Source organism: Dasypus novemcinctus, chromosome 17, assembly GCF_030445035.2.
Source record: "Dasypus novemcinctus isolate mDasNov1 chromosome 17, mDasNov1.1.hap2, whole genome shotgun sequence".
In the NCBI taxonomy this organism is placed as follows: Eukaryota; Metazoa; Chordata; class Mammalia; order Cingulata; family Dasypodidae; genus Dasypus; species Dasypus novemcinctus.
Window position 1 is genome coordinate 79,888,392 of NC_080689.1, and position 25,392 is coordinate 79,913,783.

Here is a 25,392-nt window from a genome sequence, read left to right on the forward strand (position 1 = left end):
CTGCACCTCCTCCTCGGGTGAGACCTCTGCAGTCTGCAAAACCACACTGTTCAAGGCATCCTAATGTCCACTTCAATCTGCTGTTAGGAGCTGCCACGGGGAAAAACAGCTAGGGGGCCAGGTAACCTGAGGAAGACCAGGTCACAGTGGGTGTGCGGCCTTGGCTGGGAAATTCTCCTGCCCTTTACAATGCTAATGTGCACCATGGTGCCCCCAGAGTGCTTTGCTGTATGCCTTTCCACAAGCTTGCAGGGCTCCTCAGGGTCACCAGTTTCCTGGGACAGTCAAGCACAGGCCCCACTTCGTGGCTCCCTTTGGTACCAGGAATGTGGTCAGACCACTGCTCAGAAGACTTCTGTCCCCATGCCCTGCTGCCCGGAGCTCTCCAGATGACTGGTCACCTGAGGCCTCCTCCGAGAGCACTGAGAGCTTGTCTGGTCTCCACCTTGCCAGCGTGCTCAGCCACAAGCATGGTCCTTGGCACAAGTGTCCCAAAAAGAAATGTTTGTTAAATACTTAAAACCCAATGCCGGAACTGTCAAGCACTACTGTGTACTTGTTTCTCAGGCACAGATTTTGGCTGGCACCATCACTTCTTATAGCCACAGCAAAAGATGACTTCAGGGAGAATGGGTTGGCACACACAATGAAAGGCTACTCAACGGCTAGACATTTGCCCCAAAGAGCTAGCATCTAGAATTCTAACCATCTTTGTTCTCAGTCTATAAGCAGTTTTTGAGGCATCCTAAGGGCTGGAGTGGCAAATCTCAAACTGGTGTTCAGGGAAAATTGATTTAAGGGCTTTTTATAAGTCAGCATAGGAAAATCCTCCTTTGTCCTTATTACTATAACTGTTAACTGCTAGACAGAATTACATAAGTTTTCTAAAGGCAGCGTGGCATCCAACACTGGATTCTGCGATATGGGAAACGAACATGAAATTTAAAGAGCAGTTAATTTCACAGCAGTGTGCCAAGGTCAAGGTCTTAGCTTTGACAAATGTATATGCTAACTTAAGATGTTGCATGAGTGCAAACAGAGCAAAGAGTATATGGGATCTCTGTCCTCTCTTCGCAACTCTTTAGTATAACTAAAATAATTCCAAAATAAAAGCTTATTAGAAAGGAATAACTACAGGCCTTCCCAGAGTTTTCATGTACAACATAGATTGTGCATGTCCAGGAAGGGAATTCATTTCCGTGTCTAGTTGACCCAGAACTATATTTGCAAAACTCTGGAATAAGGTCTGTTCACATCATGCTCTGGACTTTCATGTAAGTGATCTCTTCCACTCCAGATAAGAGGTTCCATGATCCTACTATATAGAGTAAGAAACTCTATATAGCACAAGTGAGCCTCTCTAAGCCACCCAGACAAAGCAGCAGAGCCAGGTGCCAAGCACACAGGCGTGTACACTGTATAATAAAAGATTAACAGTCAGCCTCTACAAAGCACACACTATGTGGTGTGCACTGGTCTTAGCACCTCATGCACAAAATCTTATTTAATCTTTACCCATTCAAAAAAAAAAGGCTTGCACATGCAAGTATAAAAGGGGATAAAAAACTGGGTTATGTGTCAGTGCTCTCAAATTTCGGGACTGAGGGATCTGGGTGAGCAGCTGGGAACGGCCTGCAGAGGTGTTGATAGTTTTTGCTGTTAAAATTCCACTGACATTTTATATTTTACTCCAAGATAAATCCACACTTGTTTTACTACAGAATGTCTGTGTTTTCTGGGTAAATTTCTCAACTTCCTGCCCAGAAGTCTTTCAGGAAGCTGCCTGAGGAAGGCAGGCTTGCAGGCCGGGGTGGACTGCCACGCAAGGTGCCCACTGTCAATCCTTCCGTGCGAGTGGCCGAGCACCGCAAGGGCTCCTCCACCCCTGAGGTCTGTACGCCGCCTGCTCCTCCACTGCCCTCAGCCCACCGGCAGCTGAGGACGTGCTGAAGACAAGGTCGCTTAGGGGCCACGTGGGAGGAGTGCGGCGGGGGTGGCTCCCACCACCCCGACTGCTTACCCGGCGTCTCCGTGTCCTTCTGGTTGCCTCCCCTGTGCACTGTGGCGGGGTACGTGACGGTGAGTTTGCTGTTGTGCTCCTTTCTGACAAGTGACCGCCCGGTCCTACAAAGGACAGTTGGGATTGGGGAGAGAGAGACACCCACTTAGTAACAGCTGGCGAGGATTTCTCTCCTGGGGAAGGAGACAAGGTGAGACCCGGACACTCACTTGCAGTGGGGGCATCGCTTGGCAGACATGTGTGCTTTCCAGAAGTAAGCAATGAGCTTGCTCCTGCTCTCACAGACATTTTTCACCTGCGGAAGAAAGTCGACCCCCAAACACCATTTTGAAAAGAACCTGACACGTATACATTTTATAGTTTTCGTTGTTTTTTTTTAAACCGGCGACAGTTAACTCCTCTCTATTTTAACAAAATCTCCTACAGAACCCTACTATAGCCCAGTTCTGCCAATTTACTGAGTGACCTCTTTACGACGTAAGTTTCCCCATTTATAAATGGGAATCACCTCATGCAGTCACTAAGATAAAATGACCATGGACGTGATGAGGGGTTGGGAATATAGCAAGCACTCAATAAACGCAATTACTTTTACTTAAACCTCTCGGGATGAAGCTGGTGGGCCTCGGGGGTCTGAGGAAGGCACGTCTGCAGCTCAGCAAATAAGAAGCACCTTTGGTAACATCACCCCCGGGCCCTACCCAGAGTCTCTGGCATGAATCCCGTGTGTGAGGGGAACCAGATTTCAACACTGGTACAGCAGTGGCTTATCTATCTCATCCATCCATCGAGCACATTAATACTTCCACAGGTGCTGTGGGCAATAGATTTTAGTGGAGAGAGAAGAAAAGGACATGGACCCCACACCCAGAACTTGCTGGATGCTGTAAGTCAGCCACCTGATTTCTCCTGCGCTCTCACAGGTGTTGCATGACATGGCTGGGATTTAAACCCATGTCTACCTTGGGAGGCCAGAGGTTGTGCAAATGACAGTGCAGCGGGAGCTGTGACAATGATGCTAAGAGCAGAGTGCTGAGGGAATGAGAGAGAGAAGACTCACATGCGCCCCCTGGGATCCCAGAAGATTGTTCTGGACGATTTTGGCTGTGTATTGTTCTAACTCCTCCTGAATCTCGAAGGCAGAAGGATCAGGATTTTCTTCCAGAAACTGAAAAATACAAGGAAAACCATACTGTTGCTGTAAAGTTGCTTTGTTTGATTAGCAGCATCACTGGGCTAGCCTCGCCAAGGGTGGGAGAGTATAGTGAGTTTAGTTTGAGGAGAAGGGAATCTCATGGCTGCTGTGTTGCATTTTCACAACTGTGGCAACAACGCAGTTAAAAATTCAATACGAGAGATTAACGCACAACTATGTGATTATACCAAATACCACTGATTGTACACTTTGGGTGAATTGAATGCTTTATTAATATGCATCAATAAAACTGATTTGTTTAAAAAGAAGTCCAATTCAAGAATACCCCGCCTTCCAATAATGATGAGTTAAATTATTCGCACCAAACCTCGAAGTGAAATGAATCGTGACGGAACATTTTAAATATCTTCTTAAAGCCCTGAACAGCTGGAGAGAGTGCGAGGAACAACAGACTAAACTGGGGAAAGCAGGACGCTCATGAGGCCCGAGAGTTTGATAGCCGACCTCTGCTCGACACGAGGCTGCTGCGCTTTGGAGAGCACAGCACTGCTGGGTGCAGTTGTGTCCCTCGGGAACATTCTGACAGAATTCCATGAGGGCCCCTGGATTCTTCAAATCCAGCAACTTGGAACTGTTCATTCTGAAGGCCTCCAGGCAGGCAGAGGACTAGAGCTAGTGCAAGGTGAGGCGACGAGCAGGATCCCTCCCACCAAAGCCCTCCACAGACGGGAAGCTGGGCGCCCACAGGGCCACGCCTGCACGAACCAGAAGCCTGGACTCCCGCTGGCAGGCCATCCGGGGAGCCTTAAGCTTTGAGCCTGGACGAAGAAGGTTCTGATGGGTAGTGCTACCAAGCACATGGCAGAGCAATCAAAATCCTCTGGAGGAAGGCACCATCACCAACGCCTGCAATCAGTCCTATGAGCAATTTTTAAAGTACCATGACAAGCAAACTCTCAAAAATAAGCACATCATCATCAAGAATTAGTGTTGTACAAAAGGAGAGAAGGCTGGCACTCCCCGTGACAAGGATGGGGAGTGCTAACATGCATACAGCTAAGGCACTGCCACCTACTTCGGGGCATCTAACCAGTTTTTTATTGGGGAATAAACAAAAGTATTATTCTACTACAGACTTGTTATTTTAGCAATGGAAAAATTTTTATCACTGATGTGGAGGCAGAGGTTCTGAGGGGAGGGAGAAGTAAGAACAGCTGTAACATGCGGGCATTTTCAGGACACTGGAATTGTCCTGCATGACGCTGCAATGACGGATAGAGACCATTATATATTTTGTCATAACTTACAAAATTGTGCGGGACAGAGTGTAAACTATAACGTAAATAATAATCCACAGTGTAAATGCTTCAATATGTGCTCATCATTTGTAACAAATGTACCACATTAATGAAGGATGTTGTTAACGTGGGCAAGTGAGGGAGGGGGAGGGAGTAGGGCATATGGAAATCCCTACACTTTGTATGTAACATTTATGTAATCTGAAGTTTCTTTAAAATTTAAAAAAAAAAAAAACATCAAAAATTAAATTATAGGCAAAGGACTTACCTAGACTTTTTTTTCAAAGATATACAAATGGCCAATAAGTCCATGAAGAGATGCTTAAATCATTAGTCATCAGGGAAATGCAAATGAAAATCACAAGGAAATGCCACGCACACCACAGCATGGCCGATAGTTAAAAAATGGAAAGGAAGTGTTGGCAAGGGTGCAGAGAAACAGGAACCCTCGTGCACTGTTGGCGGGAATGGAAAATGGTGCAGCTTGGTGGTTCTTCGGATAGTGAAACACTATCACCATATGACTTGGCCATCCTACTCCTGGTACATACCAGAAGAATCCACAGCAGGGCCTCGGGCAGACACTTGCACACTGGTGCTCAGAGCACCATTACTCTCAACGGCCAAGAGATGGAAGCAACCACGTGTCCATCAACAAAGGAATGGATGAACATATTGTGGCGTATATATACAACGTAAAAAGGAGTAAAGTGCTGACACATGCAGCATCATGATGAACCCTGGAGTCATTACAGAGTACAGTAAGCCAGATACAAAAGAACAAACATTCCCTGATTTCACTTATAAGAAATATCCAGAATAAGCAAATTCACAGAGACAGAACATAGATTAGATTACAGGGGCCAGCAATAACAGGGAATGGTTAGCAGAGAACGGGCAGTTTTTGCTTAGAGGTTCAGAGTTTCTGTTTGGGGTCACAAAAAGTCTTGGAAAATGATGGTGGTGATGGTGACACAACATTATGAATTGGCACTTAAGTATACACTTAAAGATGGTGAAAATGGGAAACCATGTGCTATACATAAAAATATATCACCACAATAATTTTTAAAAGCAAAAAAAAAAGCACGTAAGGATGGGAAAGGGGGTGGTTTCTGGATTATGGATAGTATCTTGATATTGAAAATGATGATTACTTTATAAGTATTAATTGCATTTTTATGTGTACATTTTACAAAAGTTTATGCCAATTAAATTTGAAACTTTAAGTGAAATGGACAAATTCCTAAAAAAATGTAACTTACTCTGAGTAAAAGGTATAAAAACATCCTCTCTCTCTTTTCTCCTTTTGGCAAATTTCCCTTTGGGTTAGCCATCTAGCCCCATTCCTCCAGCACCCTGATAAGGGTGGGATGGCAGTTCTTCAGCAGGCGGCACTGCTGAGGGGAGAAATGACCCCAATCGGTTAGAGTGCGCCGGACTGGATGCCTGCGACTGCACTATGGCCACCCCTGCAGGGAACCTGGGGTTCCGAGCTTCTCTAGGCACGGCCTTGAGAGTCCCTGGACATGTGCCCAAGGCTGTTACAAAAGATACTGAATCCTCTCTGGGGCTTCAAGGCCGGGGTGACTCCCACGCCAAGTGACATGATTCCGTTCTTTTGCTCTTGAGCGGAAGCTTGGACAGCCAAGGACAACTAGCCCTGGCCGACTGTGGGAACATGTGTGGATGAGAAATGACCGCTGCTGCCCTGCAGGGGACTTTATCTTACACAAGCTTTTGTTTTTTTAAAAGATTTATTTATTTAATTCCCACCCCTCCACCCCCGGTTGTCTGTTCTCTGTGTCTATTTGCTGCGTCTTGTTTCTTTGTCCGCTTCTGTTGTCAGCGGCACGGGAAGTGTGGGCGGCGCCGTTCCTGGGCAGGCTGCACTTTCTTTCGTGCTGGGCGGCTCTCCTTACGGGGTGCACTCCTTACACGTGGGGCTCCCCTACTCGGGGGACACCCCTGCGTGGCAGGGCACTCCTTGCGCCCATCAGCACTGCATGTGGGCCAGCTCCACGCGGGTCAAGGAGGCCCAGGGTTTGAACCGCGGACCTCCCATGTGGTAGACGGATGCCCTAACCACTGGGTCAAGTCCGTTTCCCTACCCAAGCTTTTCTAGAGCATTCTGAAGAGTGAGGGAGAGAAAGGAATTCTCTAACTCATTTTATTAGCCTAGCATAATCCAGATATCCAAACTCTAAAGGGCAATTTACAAACCAATCTCACTCATCATCACAGATGCAAAGATCCTAAGCAAACATTTTCAAGTCAAATCCAGGAACATATTAAAAAGGTAATATACATTAAGAACAGATAGGGGAAGTGGACGGGGCTCAACTGAGAGACTGCCCGCCTATCATATGGAAGGTCCAGGGTTCAATACCCAGGGCCTCCTGACCTGTGTGGTGAGCTGGCCCACATGCAGTGCTGCTGCACGCAAGGAGTGCCCTGCCACACAGAGGCGCCCCTGTGTAGGGGTGTCCCACGCACAAAGAGTGCATCCCACAAGGAGAGCTGCCCCATGTGAAAAAAAGTACAGCCTATCCAGGAATGGTGCCACACATAGGAGAGCTGGTGCAGCAAGATGACACAACAACAAAAAAAGAAGAGGAGCAGTTTCTTGGTGCCGCCTGACAATGCAAGTGGATGCAGAAAAACACACAGCGAATGGACACAGAGAGCAGACAATGGGGGGGAAGGGGAGAGAAATAAGGATAAATCTTAAAAAAAAACAAACAGATAGGGTTTATTCCAGGAATCCAAGGTTAGAAAAGCAATCAGGTAATTCACCACATTACCTGATTAAAGGAGAAAAACTACCTGAAAATTTCAAAAGATGCAGAAAAAGTACTTGATAAAATTCAAGATTCATCTACCTTTGCAAACCAGGGATAGAAAGGAGCTTCCTTACTCTCATTAAGGGAAGCTGTGAAAGTTCAGGAAACAAAATACTTAACGGTAAAATGTTGAAAAGTTTCCCTGATAATTGGTATAATTTATTTTTATTTTGAAACAGCTTTAAACTTACAGAAAAATTGCGAGCATGCACTAACGAACTTTTCTTCCCTGAACCACTTGCATAAGATGCCAATCTGATGTCTACTCAACCCTTAAATACCCTGGTACATATTTTCTGCAGAAAGGACACTCTCCAACATGGCCACACAATATGATAATCAAAAATGGTAAATGAACTTTAATAAATTACAACCATCTAATCCTCAGACATCATTCAAGTCTCGCCAGTTTTCCCGATTAACGTCCTCTGTAACACAAGCACCCAGTTCAGAGCCAGCTGTGGCATGCCTCACGTCTTTAGTCTCCTTGGACTTTAACTCTGAAGATGACGACACCTGCAGAATACAGCTAGTTCTGTGGAATCCCCCTCCATATCACGATCAGATCACGGAAGGGATGCTGTGCGCTTCCCACCGCGTCCCAGGAGGTATCACGTGATTTCAGCCTGTCCCATTAGGTGAGGCTCATACTGGCCAACTGAGTCAGAGCATGATTGCCTTCACTGTGAAGTTCCTTTCTCCCTTGGTGACCGATAAGGAATTACGAGGGGTGCTTTGAAATTACTGAAGTAGCCTGCTTCTTAAATTTTCAGTCCATTCATTCGTTCTTTTTTTCCTGCTCCAGCCCTAGGAGCAGCCATTTCTCCAAGGAGCCCTTTGAGTGGAGAATGGTATTTAGAAGCCAAAATATGAGTACTAGGCATGCTCATTGCTCGCACTTCTCCAAGACCATGTTGGGGCAGAGCTAGGGAATGTACATGAGCAAACACACATACGTATTTTACACTGACACTTTCAATCACATTCCACCACAAGATGAACTCTGGGCTTCTCTTTCACATATTTTTAACTCCCTCCTCTGTGTGAAATCTGGCTGCTGTTATCCTTAACATATGAACGTACTGAACCCGCCTCCTTTTATATACCTACTTACAACACCTGTGCCACCAACTCCCCTGCATGGGCCCCTTGCCTGACTTGAGCTCACATCCCACCCCAAACCCCTCCTTGTTGTGGTGGACCCCCTCCTCACCCCATTAGGGCTCTGATGGCCCACAGTGGCCACCTCACGAGGGCATGCTCTCACCTGACTTGGCTGTTGCGCCCCACGTTGGGTGTTTATCCTCGTATGGCCTGTGCCTGGCTGTCCCAACTTGAGGGACGCCCTTCTTCCCCTGCTCGGGCTGATGCCCACACTGGGGTGCTCTCCCTACGGATGCCTTCCTCACCCCGCTTGGGCTGACAACCCACACTCCAGGCCGTGCCTCTGTGCAATGTCCTCTTTGATCTGCCCACCTAAAGCCTGTGGGACTGGATTATTCAGGAAGGGGAAGGGGGAGGAAAGTATATGACAAGAAGCAAGACAAAGATGCTCACTACCACGTCAGCTCGGTAATGTGTCAAGCTTAGCTTAGCTAGCAAAAGAAGGTAAGGAAGAGAAAGAAAATGTCTAAGGACCAGGGAATGGATGTGGCTCAAGCGGCTGAGCACCTGCTTCCCAAATGGGAGGTCCCAGGTTTGGTCCCCGGTACCTCCTAAAAACAAAACAAAACAAAACAAAAAGCCTACTCAGGGGAGCTGATGTAGCTCAGTAGTTGAGCACCAGCTTCTCACATACAAGGTCCTGGGTTTAATCCCTGGGTCCCAGTACCCAAAGAAAACCAAAGTCTAAGTATTAGAAAGAAATAAAACTGCCATTATTCGCAGATGACATGAGCATGTTGAAATCTAGAAGGATCTACAGATAAAGTATTTGAACTGATAAGACAATTTTACCACACTGCTTCATACAGAATCAATATACTAAATCAGTAACATTTTGATAGACATACCAACAAACAGAAGATGAAATTTCAAGTAAGAAGTTTATAATAGCGGTAGAAAACCTGAAGCGATTATTCATTACACAGAGAAAAAAAGTCTCTTTACTTTAGAGAAGACTGGTGATCACCATTTTATGTAAGCAATCAAATGCAGTATGACCCATAGTGGACCAATCTGAATCCTGTACCTACTAATCTGATGTAATACGAAGTATCCCACATGGTCTAAGTTATAGTCTTGCCAAAATCGGAATCTAATGAAGAAACAATCAGACAAATCGAAAATCTGAGAAATCCTGTAAGACAAGTAGCCTTGAGTCTTCAAAAGAGTCAGTATCATGAAAAAGAAAAAGGCAGAGGACTGTTCTACATTAAAGGAGACCAGGGGAGCAGATGTAGCTCAGTGGTTGAGCACCCGCTTCCCATATATGATGAGGTCTGGGTTCAATCCCTGGTACCTCCTACTTAAATCATCAGACCACAACAATGGAATAATCAAAAGTAAGGCATGAACCCTGATTAGATCCTGGGTTTGGGGGGAAAGGCAAACTGATGGTAGAAAGTATTTCAATGTGGTTTCACTGACATTTCTTCACTCACTTTTTCAGCTTCAAGTTTTCACCCCCAGTTGCCGGTACCCGATCATAAGAGATCTAGCATGCTGATGACTACTGTGATGGCAATTCTTAGGAACAAGGACCCAGGCCTCTCTTGGTACCGCCCAGCGCACCCCATCCCGCTGGTCTTCTGACTGGGCAGGCACCCCAGCACCTACCCTGCTGAGGAGGCGCTCCAGCTCGTAGACTGCCTGCAGGGCCCCGACCTCCAGCACCCGCAGCTGGCAGAGCAAGAGGTGAACCACGGCCCGAGGGCAGGTCAGCATGTGGCAGTTCAGGCAGGAGCCCCGGAGCAGCAGGTAGAGTTTCTGGAGAGAGGGAATGAAAAAGCAGTAGTGATTAGAAAGAGGCCTGACTGGTTTCTCTGTAGTCCAATCAGCCCACAGTGTTCACATATTCCACATCAGCCCGTATGTTTAAAAAACCTCCCCATTTTCTCTTACCATTTCATTTTAATCCACTGCAATTTGGAAATTACTTCAGGTGAATGGTCTGATATAGGGAACTACCTTTATTTTCTTCCAAGTACTTACCTAAGAGAATTCTCAAAATTTCTTTAATGTGACCAAGAGACAAATATGTCCATGCACACTGTCATTTGTGTAACTGAAAAAACAATCTGGGAAGTGGATATAAAAAGCTGACAGTGTCCAAGCAGGACTTCAGGCAGCATTCTTCCCTCAGCGCCCAGCCTTCCAGGGTACTGTGCCACTCGGAGGAGCTCAGAGACGGCCCCGAGAGCACCCAGGTCCCGCTACTGCCACGGAAACATTGTCTTGATTCTGAAGGGCTGGAAACCCTGGAAACAGGTGCAGGGGATGAAGCTGGACACTTTCTCTCCAGGTGGAAAGAACCACTGAGTCAAACTGGACTTGGTTTGGTGGCTGCAGGCCACAGGACTGATGACACTTGGTTCCTGGGGGTTCTCGATTCCACTTTAAAAGGCCTTCAACTAACTCAAGAGTATCTGGAGTGTACCCTCATGAAACCCCGCTTGTGGGGAGAGGGGCAGCCCTCACCAGCCCCCCAGCAGCCGAGCCCCGCACGTGCAGAGCCACCCAGGGCAGGACGTACGTCGAAGAGGAGAGGGTTGTACACGGAGAGCGGGAGCTCGATGTGGCCCAGGTGCCCGGAGCAGTTGCTGAAGTCCTGCTTGCAGGTGGCGCACACCTCTTTGGAATCCGCAGGGCCCAGTGCCAAGTCGTACAGGCCGTTCGCCGAGGGATTCCCCAGGCTGTCCACGTACCGAGGGTTCGTAATGGATTTAACACTTAGTTTCCTAGGGGGATAAAAGAAAAAAAAAGACCAAGGAAAAACTAAGGTGACCAACTTCTAGGGTATTTCCTTTGAGGCATACACAAAATGAAGCCAAGTAATTATTTAAGGCCTGTGACCTCAGACAGAATGAGAGCCGAGGAGGGGGATCTGTGTCTGCCCCTGAGCGCTTAGAGCAGAGCCAGCCCACGAGTCATCCAGTAAATGTCAGCGGAGGAACACAAGCAGGGTAAGATCTTTATTAAAGCAAAAGACAGACTGAGTGCAAACTTCGTTCTGAGTACACTGGTAGACTGCTTACAAGAAGGATGAAGCACCTAACTCATACCACGAGCTTTGCAAACAGCATTTTCAGCCTAGTCCTGAGCTGGGTCTTATAAGCACGTGTCAGGTGAGTCGACTGAGGCTCAGAGCACTGATTTAATCAGGTGAGACCAGAATGTGGTGGCAGCAGGAGCTGGACTAGGCCCAACTCCAAGGCCATACAGTTCAATAAAGGGAACGCTACCCAAAAACCACTTCACAGAGGCATACTCAATGCAATAAAGGTTACGCACAAACATCCATTGAGATTTTCAGGACTTGGAATTATCCTGAATGACATTGCAATGATGGATACAGGCCATTATATACCCTGCCATAACCTACAGAATTGAGTGGGAGAGAGTGTAAACTACAGTGTGAACTATAATCCATGCTTAGTGGCAATGCTCCAAAATATACTCATCAATTGCAATGAGTGTACCTCACTGATGAAAGAAGTTGTTAATGTGGGAAGACTGGGAGGTATGGGGAGTAGGGCATATGAGAATCCCTCATTTTTTTAGTGTAACATTTTATGCAATCTAAGTATCTTTTAAAAGTAAATTAAAAATATATTTAAAAAGTATATCCACTGAGAAATATAACCTGCTTTGCAAAAAATTTCATCAGAGTATTTTATATTTGGCTTTAAGGGGGCTCTCATAGGACATTTAAATACATCTACAAAACTACATTCACGCCAACCTGGCTTTAAATTTTTTTTCTTTTTTTTCAGTTTAGGAAATATAAGGACAAACAAACCATTCAAATCTCACAACCTAGAGAAAACCACTGCCAACATTCACAAATGTTTTCCATGAATATATTTCTAAAAAACACAACATGAATCATTCTGTATTTCTAGCATTGTCTTTGTCCATATTCATTTAACAGAGTGTTTTTCAGACACAATAAATTCTTTAGAAACATAATTCTTAATAATTGCAAATTCTTTCACTATATGGCAATTAATAGAACTCATTTAACTAAACTCTATTATACGTAAACTTACCATACCTTTCTACATAAAGCTTTCTGCATAGGGTAATTCAAACTCCTAATTATTTCCAAAGAATATAATCTAAGGAATGGATGGAATCCCTGACTCAAAAGGTGAAAACAATTTTGAAGCTCCTGATAGTCTGTTGTTGCTTTCCAGAAAAAGTAGGTCACATTAGATGTGTCTACCTGTTTTAGCTGTTACTGAGACTTAGCACTTAAAAACCTTCCCAGATTTTGGGGGGGAAATGTGATCTTATTGTTGTGCTGACTAATTTTTTAAATTATGGTTTCCTTTTCTTTCTTTAAGCTGCTTTTGTCCTTGCTTTATTTTTTTAATTAAAAGCTTAAAGTTTCTTACTGTTCTACATGAGCTTTTTCTGTATAAGGATATCAGACCTCTAATATAATGATGGCAAACCTTTTTCCTAGTTTATAATTTGCCTCTTAATATTTTTCAAATTTTAATAACTTTGTTGAGATGTAGTTCACACATCATACAATTTAGTCATTTAATTCAGGGAAGCGGACGTGGCTCAGCTGATGGAGCATCTGCCTACTATAAGGGAGGATCCAGGGTTTGATCCCCAGGCCCTCCTGGCCCGTGTGGTGAGCTGGCCCACACGCAGTGCTGCCGAACCACGCAGGAGCACCCCCATGTGGGGATGCCCCATGTGCAAGGAGTGCACCCTGCAAGGAGAGCTGCCCCACGTGAAAAAAGCACAGCCTGCCCAGGAATAGCACTGCACACACGAGAGCTGATGCAGCAAGATGACATAACAAAAAAGAGATGCAGTTTCCTGGTGCCACCAAAGGTGCAAGCAGGCACAGAAGAAGACACAGCGAGTTGTGTGTGCATGAGAGCAGACAAGGGGTGGGGAGGAAAGGGGAGAGAATAAAATAAACCTTAAAAAAAACAACTGAAGTGTACAGTTCAGTGGGTTTTAGTAAATTCAACCAGGAGTGCAACTATAGCCACTGATTTTAGAATATTTTCATCTCTCCTAAAGTAAGTCCTGTACCCATTATCAGTCACTTCCTATCCCCAGCAGCCCATCCCTCCACAGCCCTAAGCAACCACTAATCTATTTTCTGTCCCTAGATATTTGCCTATTCTGGACATTTCACATAAATGAATTCATACAATATGTGGTCTCCTGCAACTGGCTTCTTTCACTTAGCGTGTTTTCAAGGTCGAACCATGTTGTAGGAAGTATCGGTATTTATCTTTCTATTGCTGCATGCTATTCCATTGTGTAAATATACCACATTCAATTTATCCATTCATCAGTTGTTGGACATTGGAGTTGTTTCCACTTTTTGGCTATTATAAACAGTGCTGCTACAAATATTCAGGTACAAGTCTTTGTGTGGATGTTTTTTTTTCTTCCTAATTTCTCTTGGGTATATACCTAGGAGTGGAACTGCTGGGTAAACTAGTAATCTTATGCTTAACTTTTTGAGAAATTTACAATGGTTTTCCAAAGCAGCGGTATGATTTTACATGCCTGCCAGCAGTGTGTGAAAGCTTCAATTTCTCCACTTTCTCACCAATACCTGTTATCATCTACCTTTTTGGTTAAAGTCTTCCCAGTGGGTTTGAAGTAACTCACTACGGTTTAGATTTCCATTTTCCTGATAGCTAATGATGCTGGGCATCTTTTCATGTGCTTATTGGCCATCTGCACATCTTCTTTGGAGAAATAACTACTCAAACCCTTGGCTCATTTTTTAATTGGGTTATTTAACTTTTTTTACTGACTTGCAAGAATGTTTTATATATTTCAGCTTTGAGTCTCTTAGCATACAAATGATTGGCAAATAACTTCTCCCATTCTGCAGTCTTTTCACTTGGTTTTTTTTTTTTGAAGATTTGTTTTTATTTATTTCTCTCCCCTTCCCCGCCCCCAGTTGTCTGCTCTCTGTGTCCTTTCGCTGCGTGTTCTTCTGTGACCACTTCTATCCTTATCAGCGGCATCAGGAATCTGTGTTTCTTTTTGTGGCGTCATCTTGTGTCAACTCTCTGTATGTGCGGCGCCATTCTCAGACAGGCTGCACTTTCTTTTGCGCTGGGCGGCTCTCCTTATGGGGCGTACTTCTTGTGCGTGGGGCTCCCCTACGTGGGGGATACCCCTGCATGGTACGGCACTCCTTGCACGCATCAGCACTGCGCATGGGCCAGCTCTACACGGGTCAAGGAGGCCCGGGGTTTGAACCGTGGACCTCCATGTGGTAGACGGACGCCCTTACCACTGGGCCAAGCCCGCTTCCCTCACTTGCTTTTTACAGTACCACTTGCATAAAGCGGAAAACATCAACGGGTTAAATTCATTGGTCATTTCCACGGTGCTTCCTTCTATTACCTTTAAGTACTTTCCCTTCAGAAATCAGATATTCATCTATATTTTCTTTTCATTCATTTTACACTCAGCCCTAAAAGATTTACTGCATAAGGCAAACACGAGTTAATTAGGTCTTGGTGTGCATTACAGTCTTCAACTACTAGGTCTGCTCTCTTTGTCATGGTCTATAAGCTGGCACTTCATTTCCCTCTCCTGGAGTCCACAGTGATGGAAAAACAGTTGGCAGGTGGGACCAAAGCAGACCTGTGCTAACAGGCAAAGGGAATATAATATGTTCAGTGATAAAGGCAACACAAATAATTCACATCGAGAGAGGAAGGTATTTTTGTGGTCTCCATCCTCCAAGCTGCTCTGTGTGGTGAGGCAGACCTTGGCTCTCACAAATAAGAAGGGTGTAGAATTCCTAAGAGGCAGTCTCCAGGACAGAAACACCCAACCTGCGTGCGAAAGACTGCTGTGATCTCTTCTTGCGACCAAACCACTGCGAGGGAGGAAGCAGCTCTGAGGAAGAATATGGTTTTGCAGTTAGCAAGACCAGAGTTCTCAATCTGCTCCTGACTGAGGACACAGTGCAGAGAAATGGATTTCCCAGAATTCGGGAAAGCTACCAGGAGAGGCACTCCGCAGGCCCCTAGGCAGCATGGAGGAGAGCCTGCCTAGGGATTCCTGATGGTGACCTACATTCCCAGCATGAAATGCCACTGGCCTCAAGAGCTGAGCTGGCTCGTGTCGACATGGCCATCTTGCCACTGGTAAGCTGATTACTTACATGGGAGACTCAATCCAACCAGGTTTTGTGTGGTCTCTTCCCACCAACCTGGAAGCCACCTGCCAATGCTGCACTGTGTGACCCTGGACAAACCATGTGTTTTTTTTTTCTCATGTGAAATATGGGCACAGCAGCAGCTGTTATGCTGATAAGAAAGTGTGTACAAAATACATTTTTCTGTATTTGCTGGGGAAGAGGAGAAAGTTCCTGTTCCCATTATGGGAAGGGGGAGAAAGCAAGGGGCAACCAGCAAAGGATTCCCTTGGAGAGAACAGAGTTTGAGACCATGGACACAGTGGGTTTGAGGACAACCTCTGCACTTCCTAGTGAGTCACTGGGTCCTCAGGGCCTGAATTTCCTTTCCTGTACTGGAGATACCCATCACTGATGGCTCTAGTAAAGAACGAAAGTGCCAAGTATTCTGCAGAGAGCTCCCTCTTCCACCCATTCCTGCACTCAACAAATATCTATTGAGTGCTTACTATGTGACAGACATAGTTTTGGGTACTGAGGAAAGACACAAAAATCCCTGTGTTCACGGGCTTTACGTTCTATGGTAAGAAGGGAGAGAGGGAGGAAAAAAAAAAAGAAAAAGAAAAAGAAAAAGAAACGAGTCGTTAAATAGAAGAAAGTGCTATGGAGAAAAATAATGCGGGGAAAGCAACAGACAACAGTGTGAACTGGTAGTCAGGGTAGCCCAGGCAAAGAATTAGATCCTTGAGCAAGGCCTTAAGGAGAGTCATGCAGCCATCTGGACGAGGATATGAAAGGAAGAAGAAACAGGGAGCACAAAGATCCTGGGGTAGATGTGCATCTGTGAAGCTCTGGCAACAGCAAGGAGGCCAGGAGAGTGGGAACTGAGGTGAGGGCAGAGAGGTGGTAAGAGGTAACATGTGTAGGCCCTTCCAGGCCACTTTAAGGATGGGGCTTTTGCTACCAGCGAGATGGGAAGCTAACAGAACCTAGCCCAATAAAAGGTAGCAAAATTACTGAAATTTCTCAGTCCTAGACCCAAAGAGGGCAACAGAGTTAGTAATTGGTAAATCTGCTCATGCAGTTTCCCTTCTGAACACCTCAAAAATACCTCTAAAAATTTTTAGGCAAGAGAAAACATTTTTTGCTTCTGAAAGAAATGTTATCTACTTATGGCTGGTGATGATAAAAGTGAAATTTCTTTGCTAGGGCACTGTCACCAATATTACTCAGAGCTGTAGTTCAGGACTTTATTCATCCATTCACTCAAGAAAGGAATGTGACACACAGGAAGCTCAAGGTTAGAAGAGAAATACAAATGTAAACAAACATAAAAAGTGACCGAAGCACCATAACAGACAAGTGAATAGGTATTGAAAAACCTCAGAGAATGAGGCAGGTTGAGCTGAGTCTTAAGATGCTGTCCAGACACGTGATAGGGATGCCAAGAAATAGGATGAAGTAGGTCCATCCCTCTGGCAGAAAGGATATTAAACAAGAAAGAGATAACAGCCTGATCTAAGGCAGTGGCAGTAGGGATGGAAAGATAGTTCCAAAAAACAAATGTAGGTGATACACAAAAAGAGTCCAACACACAAATTAGATGTCAGGAGGGCTATGTCAAAAATTACTTCCCAGTTTTTCACACCCCATTTTGTGCTAGAATAGATGCATTGTTTTGGAGAAGCAAATTGAGTTTTTGATACATGAATTTAAGATACCTGTGTGAAATACAGTAAAAGATATCCAGAAACCAACTGAATAAGTGGACCTAAAACTCAGAGGGAAATTGGCCAGGTGATTTAAATATGAAAGCATCAAACCTGACATGGTGAGACTGTAGGGATAACATCTACGGCAATACAAGCAGCACGACCAGAAAAGAACCTCGCAGAATACGATCATGTCAGGGGTAAAAAGAGGAGCCAACATAGGAACCTAACAATTAGAATATGAACCCTAAGGGCGAGGACCTTGTTCACCGATGTGTCCCTAACGCCTGGCTTAGTGCCTGGCAAAAACTGGATGTTTAAAGATTTGTGGGTTTGACCGATGGAAAGAAGGAGCGAGGAAGAAGTACTTGTCTAAGAAACAGGAGAACCTGAATCCAAAACGATTCCGGAAGAGAGGAAAATTTCAAGACGGCGTGATAGAGAATGTCAAACAGTTACCGTGATGGAAATGAGGATTAACCAGAGAGCCCCTGTACTCAACGAGAAGCCCGGGTAAAGAGGAGTTGTAGTCTGAACTGAGTGCTGAAGGACAATCGCTTTATAGGCAAGAGGCGACTAAGCGTTATATTCGCGACAGAGACTTTACAGTAGCTCCATCCCCCGCTCCCGCCTTGCCACACGCTCGGCTCCCAGCCCCTAGCGTCCCCAGGACTACGGATCCCAGAAGCCCACGCGCCTGATGGTTATGTACGCGGAGGCCGGACGGGGCGCGAGCCTTCCTGGGAAAAGTAGTTCAGGTGTCCCCCTCCCGAGCCCGGCTCGGCGCGCTTCCCACCAACTCCTTACTTGAGCTCTTCTGCAGAATACATCCCGAAGGAAATGCCCTGCAGCCGCCGCCATGGCATGTGCTTGCTCCCCACCATCCTCCAAGTCAGTTCCGAGTTCCGACACCCAGAAAGACGCAGCGAGCCTCCACGGCTCAACTCCTCTCTCAGCCTTAAACTTGAGGCCCACCATGTGACTCTGAAGACGCTTGCGCGCGAGAATCGCTGCTGGGACGAGATTTACGTGGACGAGACTACTTCAACTGTGGGGGGAGAGGGAAAGCAATTACACGACTCTCGCGCTATTTCTTGAAAACGATCAAATATATGTAGGGCATAAAAATAATATTTCAGGAAGTCTTCTGAGGCAAAAGCAGCGTACTGAGCTTTTACAATCCGTAACAAGGTTTTTCAAGCTAAAAGGCCTTCCCCTCCCGTTGCTTTCGTCTGGTTCCTCTCAGCCAATCCCCGCGCCGTTGCCCATCCACCTGGTCTCACTCCCCGTGACGCAAAAGGGCGAGGGCGTGCTTTCCCACCATGCTCGGCGGGGAGGCTAAAGATGGCGGCGGCAGCAGCGGCCTTGGGCTGCTGTAGGGTCCGCTGCTGGCCTCGCCTGCCACTCACCCGTAAGCGGACGGGTCCGTGTGGACGGGCCCCAAGTTCCAGGTAAGAGAAATCTAGGGCATGCGCAAGGAAGGCTCCGAAGTCATCTTAGTCCTCTCTGTGCCCCTTTCTCCGAGAGGAAATGTGGAAGCAGCTATGGTGGTGCCGAATGCCCATGCGCGCTCCTGGCGGCCGCGTGCTTGAAGCACCGGTCGGTGGAGCCCGCGTCCTTAGAATAGGGACAGAAACGCAATTATTCCTTTAGGGGGTTTTCCTTGGTTGTCTGCGACACCCTACCGTTAAACCTGACAGCAAAAAAAAAAGAAGACTCTTCTCGTGGCGCTTGTAGTCTAGGGAGTGTGCCTGGCTATTAGCAATCTCTCCTTATCTTTAAAAAATACTCAGCCATGTGTGCTGAGTGTTGTAGGGATGTTTGACCGAAGAAATGGTCACGTGTTTCTTAAACGGGAAAGTCTAAACCATCTGAACACGCCCTTTTCTGTCTTAGAATTCGGTGGTTGGTAGTAGCTTGAATCATCACCCATTTGTGTAATTTTCTTTCCAGTGTAAATGGTCATGTTGAAGAAACTTGAGAGACCGTAACTCGTAGTGAAAAGTTGAGAAACTCAATGTTTGAGGCTCCTTAGTTGAATAATAGGCAAATTTCCTCAATTGTAAAGTAGGGGCTCATAGTGACAAAGCAAAAAATTGTTATAATTTCAAAGAGTCGATCCCTTTTCTGAAATGTTCTTAGGAGAGAGGAATTCTATTTTAAGATGGTATCTGAAAGCAGATACCAGTGGAAGAAGTATTTTCATGGCTAATCACACCTTGATAGTTTTCTGAGCGGTACTAAAGCCATTGAGGAAGGGAATACCAGTGATGATGATAATAGTGCGGTTACTTGTGTGCTGTACTTTTAGCAGTGTAATCAGGACATTTTAAAAACTCAGTTGTGGGTCAATGCTTCTGTTTTGGGGGGAAGAAAATTTTAACTTGAAACCCAGAAAATGGAAAACGTCAGTACTTCCAAGTTTGAATTAGAACATATGTATTCAGTACATTCTTGATTGTTGAAAGAAACAGAATAAAAGACTGGTTTATGTGTAGCTTGGAGATAATTGCTTTAAGTAGGGTAGGCCTTTTTTTTAATCAGGGCCCTCTCCCTGTAAAAGCAGGTGCTCACTCAGTTGTTCCTCTTAATGTCACTGTGTTTTAGGTTCCTAACGTTGAAAGCTCTTAAATTTCAGGCCAGTTGCTCAGATTGTTCAAATGCTAATAATAAAATTCTTTTGAGGGGAGGAGGTGGTTCTGATTTTATGTAATGAAATTGATGGCCTGCTTCAAGAGTTTTTGATCTCTTGGGTCCATATCTTATATCCATCCTGTAATGCAGGTTAGGTCATGTCTTAGTTTAATCCATGATAATTGGAAAATTTGGGCTCAGAATACACATAAGTGGAGGTGAGATGGGAATGTCACTAATGGCAGTTAACCTTAGGACTTTTATTTTTTGCAGATTGTATTCTGGAAGTGCATCCCTCCCAAAAGTTGAAGGAGCTGATGTAACCGGTATGTAAAAATTGATGGAAATAATTCCATTTTTAGATTGACACGTTTTATTCTTTTCTAATTCTAGTATTGGGAAATTTTTGTTAATTTTGCTTTATTTTTCACATCAAGGTATTGAAGAAGTGGTCATTCCAAAAAAGAAAACTTGGTGAGTATTTCATCAGTGTTCATACAGCAAATGGTTGAGTGCTTATAATGAGTGAAACATGATCCTAGGTGCTGAGAGAGGGGGATGTGTGTGCCAGACAGACACATGAATAAAAGTAAATAAACACATCAGAATTATAGATGCTGAGAAATATTATGTAGGAAATGTTATGTGACTCGGTGCAGGGTTAGTAAGAATGTTCTCCCAGGAAGAATAGTGGGAGATCATTCTGTGAGGGGGGGGGAGAGCTTGGGTGTCTAAAGAATAGGAGCTTTATAGAGATTCTTGAAAGGATTTACTTAAAAGAAGATTTACAAGACCTGAACTAAGTATGGGTTAATCTTTACATAATGAGAGCCAGTCACAGGGAGCTGAGATGGCTCAAGCTTTTGAGCGCCTCTCTTCCACATGGGAGGTCCTCATTTCAGTTCTGGTGCCTCCTGAAGAGACGATGAGCAAACACAAGAGAGCACCAATGAATGAACACACAGCAGATAGCACAAACAATGAGGGGGGCGGATGGGAGAAAGAAATAAAATACAAATCTTTAAAAAAAAAAAAAAGTCATGAAAATCAACATTAGAATAATTTCTTTTTGAAAGTGATTTTTGAATTTTATTTTTTTAATTAGAAAAGTTATAAGCTTACAATACAGTAATACATAATATGCAGAATTCCCATACAGCCTCCCTCCACCAATGCCTTACATTGTTATGAAACATTTGTTACAGATTATGAAAGGATATAACCAGACTTTTAATATTAGCTATGGTCCATAGCACCAAATACTTGGTGTATTTTTTTCTCTACACCCCCTATTATAACACCGTGTTGTTGTATGTTTGTTGTACTTTGTGAGAGAACACTCATATTTGTGCTGCTAACCGTAGTTCTCATCTATCACATGGTTCACTGTTATTCAGTCCCATGCCTTGTACAGTCCATCCAACTTGTACAGTCAGTGGCTCTCACTTTCATCATAAAGTTGTGCAGTCCTCACCACCGTAAATTTTTGAATGTTTTCGAGTCCCATCACCCCTTATTATTGACCCTTAGCATTGATATAGTACTTTCTTTGACATCGACGCAAGAATATTACAGTATCACTGTTAACTATAGTCCATAAGTTACATTAATTGTATTTCTCCCATGCATTACTATATTCTTGTCACCTTGTAATAGTGCCGTAGATTTGTTCTAGTTCATAGAAGAACGTTCTTGTATTTATATTATTAGCCACAATCCTTACCCACTTCTGGGTTTACTATGTTATTCAGTTCCTAGATTATTCTCCAGCTTTTCTTCCAGTTGACATTTACATCCCCAGACTACCCCTTTCAACCACAATCCCATTTATAAACCAGCCATTTTATCATCACTGTAAGGTGTTCCCATTAGCTCTTATCCATTTCCACACTTATACAGTCAAGCTAATTGAAAATTCTATGTACATTAAACATCAGTACCCCTTCTCAGTCCTCTTCTGGTAACCTATAGTCTAGGTTTTAACTCCATGTGTTTGTTATTCTTATTTAGTTCAGGCTAGTGAGGGCATACAATATTTGTCCTTTTGTGCTTAGTTTATTTCACTTAGCATAACATGCTCAAGGTTTATCCATGTTATGTGTCCCAATCTCATTTCTTCTTACAGCAGCATAGTATTCCATCGTGTGTATATATCAAATTTTGTTTATCCATTCATTGGTTGGTGGACATTAGGGTTGGCAACCGTGAATAGTGCTGCTATGAACTTTGGTGTGCAAATGGCTGTTCATGTCACTGTTTTCAGTTCTTTCAGATATGTTCCTAGTAGAGGGATTGTTGGATCATATGGCAGTTCTATATTTAGGTACCTTAGGTACTGCCAAATTGTCTTCCGCAGAGGCTGCACCATTCTACATTCGCACCAACAGTGAAGGAGTGTTCCTGTTTCTCTACATCTTCTCCAGCAGTAGTTGTTTTCTGTTTTTTTAATAATGGCCATTCTATAAGATGTAAGATTATATCTTAATTGTAGTTTTGATTTGCATTTCCTTAATAGCTAGTGGTACTGAACTTTTTTTCATGGGCTTTTGGCTATTTGTATTTCCTCTTGGGAGAAATATCTAAGTCTTTTGCCCATTTCGTAATTGGATTGCTTGCTCTTTTGTTGTTGAGTTGTATGATCTCTAAATAGCATGGAACTCAAACCCTTATGGGATATGTGGCTCCCAATATTTTCTCCCATTAAGTGGGTTGCTTTTTCACCTTCTTGACAAAGTCCTTTGAAGTACTTGTTTGAGGAGGTCCCATTTATCTTTTTTTTTTTCTTTCATTGTCAAAAATCACTTGACCATACATGTGAGGGTCAGTTTCTGAACCATCAGTTTGGTTCCATTTGTCAATATGTCTGTCTTTATGCCAGTACCATGCTGTTTTTACCACTGTAGCTAGGTAATCTGATTTAAAGTCCAGAATTAAAGAGTCCTCTGACTTCATTCTTCATTTTAAAGGTATTTCTGGCTATCCAGAGCCCCTTAACCTTTCAAATAAGTTTGGTAATTGAATTTTCCATTTCTTTAAAAAGGCCATTGGAATTTTTATCAGTGTTGCATTGGATTTGTACAATTGGGTAGAATTGACATCTTAACAATATTTAGTTGTCTAATCCATGTCCTTCCGTTTATTTAGATCTTTGATTTCTTTCAGCAATACTTTATAGATTTCTGAATACAAGTGTTTTATGTTCTTGGTTAAGTTTATTCCTAAATATTTGATTATTTTTATTGCTGATGTAAATGGAATGTTTTCCTGACTTCCTCCTCAGATAGCTTATTACTAACTTATGGGATCACTACTGATTTTTGGAAAAACCTTTTACCATTGAGTATAGTGATAGCTGTGGGTTTTCATATATGCCCTTTATTGTGCTGAGAAAGTTACCTTCGATTCCTGTCTTATGGAGCGTTTTTATCAAGAAAGGATGCTATATTTTGTTAAATGCCTTTTCTGTGCCCATTGAGATGGTATTTTCTGTAAAGTTAGTCTCTTGGTGACAGACTCTCAGTTTCTGTTTATCTGTGATTATTCTAAACTTGCCCTAATATTTCTTTTATGTGTATATATATATATATATTTTTTTTTATTAGTTTTTTTTGGCGGTATTGGGCATTGAACCCAGGACCTTGTACATGGGAAGCAGGCAATCAACCACTGAGCTACATGTGCTTCCTCACCCTCATTTTTTGAAAGACAGCCTTGCCAGATATAAGATTCTTAGCTGACAGTTTTCCCGTATCTTAAATATATCCTACCACTGCTTTCTTGCCTCCATGGTTTCTGATGAGAAATCTGTGCTTAATCTTATTGGGCATCCCTTCTGTGTGATGAACACTTTTCTCTTGCTGTTCTCAGGATACTTTCTTTATCTTTGGCACTTGACATTCTGATTAATGTGTGTCTTGGAGTAGGTCTGATCAGATTTATTTAAGATGGGAGTACATTTGCTTTTGGACACAGATATCTATGTCCTTCAATAGGTTTGGGAAATTTTCTACCATTATTTCCTTAATTTTTCCTTTTGCTCCATTTTCCTTCTCTTCTGTGACACACGTGACGTGGGTTTGCACATCTTTTGCCATCATTTAGTTTCCTCAGACCCTGTTCAATTTTTTCCATTCTTTATTCTTTTGTGTATTCACTTTCAGAGGCCCCTCTTCAAGCTCACTGATCTTTTGTTGTACGTTTACATGTGCTGTTATATGCCTCCAGTGTATTTTTTATTTCATTTATGGGGCCTTTCATTCCCATAAGATCTGCTATTTTTCTACATAATGTATGCTTTCAAATTATTCTTTGTGCTCACCCAGTGTCGTCTTAATATTCTTAATCTCTTTAGTCATCTCATTGACTTTATTAAGGAGATTTGTTTGAACATCTGCAATTAGTTGTCTCAACTCCTTTATGTCACCTCGAGGCTTAGTTTGTCCCTTTGACTGAGCTAAATTTTCTGTTTCTTGCTGTGGATTGCAATTTTTTGTTGGTGTCTTGGCATCTGATTTATTGAAGGTATTTATTCTTGGTTCCTTTTTTCTCTTTAGTTGAGAGCTTTCTTTTTGGCTTTGTGCTACAGTCTCTCTTTGATACCTGGTTCTACTTAATTTGGAAATTTACAGTGGCTTGTGTTTAGCCGATCTGAATTTTTTCAACTCTTTGTTTCTTGCCCTTTCTCCCTTTATAGTTGTAGAATAGAAGCTGAGGCTGTAGTTGGTACTGTAAGCCGTGGAGGCTCATGGTATCTACATTGCCCCAGGAACTGTTGAAGCTTCTCCTACCTTTCTCACCTCTCGGGTAGGAACAGAGCCACAGTTGTATGCAGTAATTCAAGCCATGCAAGCCAAGACCATCTGTAGTTGCATGGAGAGACTCAGAGAGCTCCACGCTCTTTCCCCCCTTGCCTGGGGCAGGGATGGAGCCACAGATATGGGCAGCATACTAAACCATGCAAGACAAAACTGCCTGTAGACTGATGAAGCCGTGGCCCTCTCCTCCCCTGCCAGAGGCGGGAATGGAGCTTCTGGTGTGCCCAACAATCTAGTGTGTGCAGGCTGAAAGCAACTGCGGTTGTCCTGAGAGGGTGAGGGAGCACTGTCCCTCCTCCTGCTCTGTCAGGGGCGGGGATGGAGCCACAGATGTGTCCAATAATCTAGTTCTTTGGGGCCAAAAGCTCCTGCAGTTGCCCAGAGAGGCTGAGGGAGCACTGTCCCTTCTGCCCTGTCAGGCCTGGGGATGGAACCATAGGAGTATCCAGCACAGTAGTCCATGCAAGCTGAAAGCAACGACAGTTGCCCAGAGAGGTCGAGGAAACGCCCACCTCCATTCCTTTTAGGGGTGGAGATTATCCACAGGTTTAACCACCAATCTAGTACATGTGGTCCAAAAACACCTGTGGTTTCTTGGAGAGGTTGCAGGTGT

General features: G+C 44.0%; 2 protein-coding genes and 1 pseudogene across 3 annotated transcripts in view; 2 read left to right on the top strand and 1 right to left on the bottom strand.

Moving 5' to 3' along the window:
* POLR1A (RNA polymerase I subunit A) overlaps positions 1-18,499 on the bottom strand; it is a 66,396-nt gene extending 47,897 nt beyond the window's left edge. The window contains exons 1-6 of the mRNA XM_058279042.2: positions 18,139-18,499; positions 11,012-11,216; positions 10,096-10,245; positions 3,081-3,188; positions 2,230-2,315; positions 2,021-2,124 (exon numbers count right to left, since the gene is read on the bottom strand). Coding sequence (XP_058135025.1) covers positions 2,021-2,124; positions 2,230-2,315; positions 3,081-3,188; positions 10,096-10,245; positions 11,012-11,216; positions 18,139-18,215 — 730 coding nt within the window. The 5' untranslated portion in view covers positions 18,216-18,499. The remainder of the gene's footprint in view (positions 1-2,020; positions 2,125-2,229; positions 2,316-3,080; positions 3,189-10,095; positions 10,246-11,011; positions 11,217-18,138) is intronic.
* On the top strand, positions 4,164-4,277 carry LOC111765895 (U6atac minor spliceosomal RNA; annotated as a pseudogene).
* A 105-nt stretch (positions 18,500-18,604) lies between the features above and the next one.
* PTCD3 (pentatricopeptide repeat domain 3) overlaps positions 18,605-25,392 on the top strand; it is a 30,400-nt gene continuing 23,612 nt past the window's right edge. Inside the window, exons 1-3 of one of the 2 annotated variants that reach the window (XR_011646205.1) lie at positions 18,605-18,782; positions 20,239-20,291; positions 20,403-20,439. Coding sequence is in view for 1 of the 2 variants with exons in the window: in XM_004465706.5 (XP_004465763.2) it covers positions 18,676-18,782; positions 20,239-20,291; positions 20,403-20,439 (197 nt within the window). In the remaining variant the exon portion in view is untranslated. The remainder of the gene's footprint in view (positions 18,783-20,238; positions 20,292-20,402; positions 20,440-25,392) is intronic. The other variant, XM_004465706.5, reaches the window with a different exon arrangement.